This window comes from Berghia stephanieae, chromosome 6, assembly GCF_034508935.2.
Source record: "Berghia stephanieae isolate SIO BIC M18660-M18661 chromosome 6, UCSD_Bste_1.3, whole genome shotgun sequence".
In the NCBI taxonomy this organism is placed as follows: domain Eukaryota; kingdom Metazoa; phylum Mollusca; class Gastropoda; order Nudibranchia; family Aeolidiidae; genus Berghia; species Berghia stephanieae.
This window is the reverse complement of record NC_088365.1, coordinates 15,207,211-15,212,210: the sequence shown is the minus strand read 5'-3', so window position 1 is coordinate 15,212,210 and position 5,000 is coordinate 15,207,211. Positions and strand designations below refer to the sequence as shown.

General features: G+C 37.8%; 1 protein-coding gene across 5 annotated transcripts in view; it reads left to right on the top strand.

The window, feature by feature from the left end:
• Positions 1-5,000, top strand: part of LOC144974558 (macrophage mannose receptor 1-like) — a 77,678-nt gene that overhangs the window by 37,219 nt on the left and 35,459 nt on the right. For all 5 annotated transcript variants that reach the window (XM_078917538.1, XM_078917537.1, XM_078917540.1 and 2 more), the window contains 4 exons: positions 135-251; positions 2,968-3,111; positions 3,616-3,795; positions 4,674-4,833. In XM_078917538.1, the coding sequence (XP_078773664.1) occupies positions 135-251; positions 2,968-3,111; positions 3,616-3,795; positions 4,674-4,833 (601 nt within the window). The remainder of the gene's footprint in view (positions 1-134; positions 252-2,967; positions 3,112-3,615; positions 3,796-4,673; positions 4,834-5,000) is intronic.

Genomic DNA, 5,000 nt, shown 5'->3' with positions numbered 1-5,000 from the left:
TCATCATTATTACAATTTCATCGCCACCATATTCACCATCTTCATGCATTGCCATTATCATAATCAATACACCATCATCATCATTATTATTGTCGTCGTTGTCGTGGGCATGATTATCTTTATTATTGTTATAGATAAGCAAAACAGTGGTAAAGACTGGAAGGATTGTGCTGTCATGTTCCAGAACACCAAGTGGTTAGATGTGTTTTGTTCCTTTACCTCCAAGGTCGTCTGTGTTTTTCCACCACTTGGTATGTTATTCTTGATCTATTTTTACCGTATAATGTCTTCCGTTCTTTATCACCCCCAAGGCTGTTTGTGTTATATTAGAAAACGGTAGGGGCTGCCTGAAGCTTGTGATCGTGAAAATACTAACTAAAGAGTAATGAACAATATTTTGAGTCATTTAAAAAAAAATTTCCATTAAAAAAATGAGCCCATAATGAATTGGGTGATCAGACCTGCAAATTAGTGCACATCGATGAAAACATATAAACAGTGGGTCTGCGTCGTCTTACTCGTGAGAGAACGTAGAAACGGTACATTCGCTAGGTAACGTTGGGAATCGTTATCTGCCCGCCCTTCTGTCAAATTTATTTGCGAAACGTACATTCGCTAGGTAAGGTTGGGAATCGTTATCTGCCCGCCCTTCTGTCAAATTCATTTGCGAAACGGCACATTCGCTAGGTAAGGTTGGGAATCGTTATCTGCCCGCCCTTCTGACAAATTCATTTGCGAAATGGCACATTCGCTAGGTAACGTTGGGAATCGTTATCTGCCCGCCCTTCTGTCAAATTCATTTGCGAAACGGTACATTCGCTAGGTAACGTTGGGAATCGTTATCTGCCCGCCCGTCTGTCAAATTCATTTGCGAAACGGTACATTCGCTAGGTAACGTTGGGAATCGTTATCTGCCCGCTCTTCTGACAAATTCATTTGCGAAACGGTACATTCGCTAGGTAACGTTGGGAATCGTTATCTGCCCGCCCTTCTGACAAATTCATTTGCGAAACGGTACATTCACTAGGTAACGTTGGGAATCGTTATCTGCCCGCCCTTCTGTCAAATTCATTTGCGAAACGGTACATTCGCTAGGTAACGTTGGGAATCGTTATCTACCCGCCCTTCTGTCAAATTCATTTGCGAAACGGTACACTCGCTAGGTAACGTTGGGAATCGTTATCTGCCCGCCCTTCTGACAAATTCATTTGCGAAACGGTACATTCGCTAGGTAACGTTGGGAATCGTTATCTGCCTGCCCTTCTGACAAATTAATTTGCGAAACGGTACATTCGCTAGGCAACGTTGGGAATCGTTATCTGCCCGCTCTTCTGTCAAATTCATTTGCACCCACCAACATATTAAGGACAGATTTTGACGATTGATGACTCAAAACATTCCTCCCGATCTATGTTAATTTCGACAATACAGTATAATAAGTAAAATAGATGAGTGCCTGTTAGTAATAGCCTTTATTTCACCGCAAATATTGAACAAAAATTAAAGAAAATAAGGAGTTACTCAATCTTACGACATCAACACACAAATTGATGAGTTTTCCATAAGTTACCTTTACGACCGATTAAGATCAGATTTGGTCAGCAATAGTGTTCAAGGGCGATACATATCACATATTATGGATGTGTTTGGTTCATAGAATTAAACGAATGAGAATACGTACGAAGCCTAAAAAGTGTCCACCAATGAAAGCATTCAGCGCCATTTTATTGTTGGCTGAGAATGTAGTCATTACCATTCATTCGGTCTCTATGTCAACATAACGACACAAGAAAAACAACAAACAATATCAAAATCCACAATAAAATGTTTCAGAACTGTTGCGTATATTTATGGCACAATGAAGCTGTCAAAAAATGAAGTTAGAGAATGTGTGTAATCATGTATTATAATAACCTGTAATGTGTTTTCCAACCACCACATCATCTACTACTACAACCACCACCACAATATCATCACTAACACTACTACTACAACCACCAGCCCCACATCATTATCATTACCACTACTACTACACCACCACCAGCACATCATCATCACTACCACTACTACTACAATCACCATAACCACATCGTCATCACTACCACTACTACTGCAACCACCACCACCATATCATCATCATTACCACTACTACCCAACCACCACCACATCATCACTACCTCAACTACTACAACCACCACCACAATAGCATCACTACCACTACTACCACAACCACCAGCACCACATCATTATCACTACCACTACTGCACCACCACCAGCACATAATCATCACTACCACTACTACTACAACCACCACAACCACATCGTCATCACGACCACTACTACTACTACAACCACCACCATATCATTACCATTACCACTCTACTACAACCACCACTACCACCATATCATTACCATTACCACTACTACTACAACCACCACAACCACATCGTCATCACTACCACTACTACTGCAACCACCACTACCACCATATCATCACCAAATAAGTAGATAGTGGGTTACAAGTTCTATGGGGAAAAAAAAGTTAAAATGTGAATATCTATAGATGACCCTAATCAAATCAATTAGCCGTATCTATAATATTTCCTGCTGTGACAAAATCAGAAGACTTATCCGACTTTCTCTTTTAAAATCATCACATTTCTCATCTTTTTTCTCAGACTCTAAATAAAATGTAATTTTTGTTGTTTTTATTGTTGGGTTAATTACCCCGAAACGTTTTTATGTGCGATATTTAGTTTTTTTATTTCTTAGGAGATAATATGTTTACTTCTGGTCATTTTATTTTTACTTTCCACATCTCTTGCATCCTAATAGTCAATTAGAATAACAAGCTAAATGGATCACTTGTCTGGCTGGCAATAAATATCCTACCAGGAAAAGTTAGTCTGTATTGAAGGGCAATGTTGGTAGTTATGTTTATGACATGGATATTTTCACTGTTTCTAGAAACATCCTGCCTAGACCTCCTAGGAGAAGACAAGTGCTCATCTCTCATGAGAGACAGACCGACTCTTTGCATTGATTTCCCGGATTTTGCTCAACAATATTGCCGTAAATCGTGTGGGATGTGCAAAACCCATGATGATGTCCGTGAGTCATTTTTAAAAATATGTTTATCGATTTAACTCTTTCCATGCTGGATTTTATTTCACTTCTTCTTCTTCCTCTTCTTCTTCATCTTCATCTTCTTCTTCTTCTTCTTCTTCTTCTTCTTCTTCTTCTTCTTCTTCTTCTTCTTCTTCTTCTTCTTCTTCTTCTTCTTCTTCTTCTTCTTCTTCTTCCTCCTCCTCCTCCTCCTTCTCCTCCTCTTCTTCATCTTTTTCTCTTCTTCTTCCTGACTGAATCAGTCAGACTATAAAGATTGTGATGCTTTTCTGATGGTAGTAGATCTTTAAAGATCTCACAATTGCTCAGAAGCAGGTAAATATTGATTTATAACTGAAATAAATTTGCAAATAATGAATGAAAAGATTGCAGTCAACGTTAGGCAACATTTCCTATACCCGTTCGTGTTTTACTTGATTGCATACACTTGGGCATATTTTATCCAAAGAAAAGTAGGTAAAAATACATTATAATTACAATAAATTTCAGGCTGTCGAGTTAAAGACATGAACCCAAATGTGTTAACTTTGTCCACAAACGAGGTAACTATCCCTGTGGGAGAGTTCGTCAGCTATCAGTGTGACAAGTTCAAATACCGCCTCGGAGGTCATGTGACAAGGTCGTGTCTTCCTAGTGGACGATTAGGCGGGGAACCTTTACAGTGTGGAGGCAAGTGGCCATGTCTTGGTATAATCATTGCTCTAAATTTAATTTGAATGAATGCTGAAACCAAAGTTACGTATTTTTAGATATAATTTAAAGAAACATCATGTATCAGGGTAATGGATTATTATATATGGTGCTCTACAGGGAATGAGATTAGCGAAGAGTAGCGTCCCTTGATTGGACGTCACCTTACAGAGAGAACGTCAATTTGGTTTTGCGCATGCATCTCTCTCGTCCTCGCTTTCGGTGAAGTGTCTCAAGCCGCTTTCACCGGAAGCGAGGACGAGAGACGCATGCGCACAACCAACATGACGTTCTCTCTCTAATAACTTTTCCGTCGGTGACGTCCAATCAAGGGACGCTACTCTTCCGCTAATCTCATTCCCTATTCCATTATCTATTTAAATTTCATGCGAATATTGGATTTGAATATCGTTTGTAATATAATAATCATAAACTAAAACTAATCTGGAGATTCAGGTGGCCAAGTAGAAATGGTACTGTACCTGTAACATGGGACCCTAGTTCAAGCTCAACTTCAATTTTTTTTTCAATATTCCTAGGGCAAGATTATTTATCAATCTCTATCGTCACTTCAACAAAATCGGTGTTTCCTGTCGACATTGTGCCTTTTTTCAAAAGATTAATAAATATAAGATAAAAAAAAGAGGTTAGGAAAACATTTGTCATTTTCGTTAACTTCGACAGTTTTGTTTCTTGCTATTGAATCTCCAAGAAGAATTCTTCCAGTGAATAGTAATAACAAGTAATTTTGAAGTTTGCAAAAATTGAAAATCTAAAATAAACTACATTTTTTTCGATATCTATAAAATGTAAGATAAAAAGAAACAAATTAATCTATCTATTACTTGAAAAAACAGAATGTCCTGTAGGTTTTAGAATGTTCAACAATGCCTGCCATGGTCTTCTGGAAGGTTTGGAACTAGGCTATGATGACGCAAAGCAGGAATGTGGGAAGCTTGATGGGTTTTTAGCAATGCCAAAATCCCCAGCCGAGAATGATGCCATTAACACAATAAGGTACCTATGGACCAAAAATAAACAGAAGAAAAAAATAATAATGATGATGATAATGATGATGATGATAAGGACGATGATGATGAATGATAGTGATAACAATAATAATAATAATAATAATAATAATAATAATAATAATAATAATAATAATAATAATAATAATAATAATA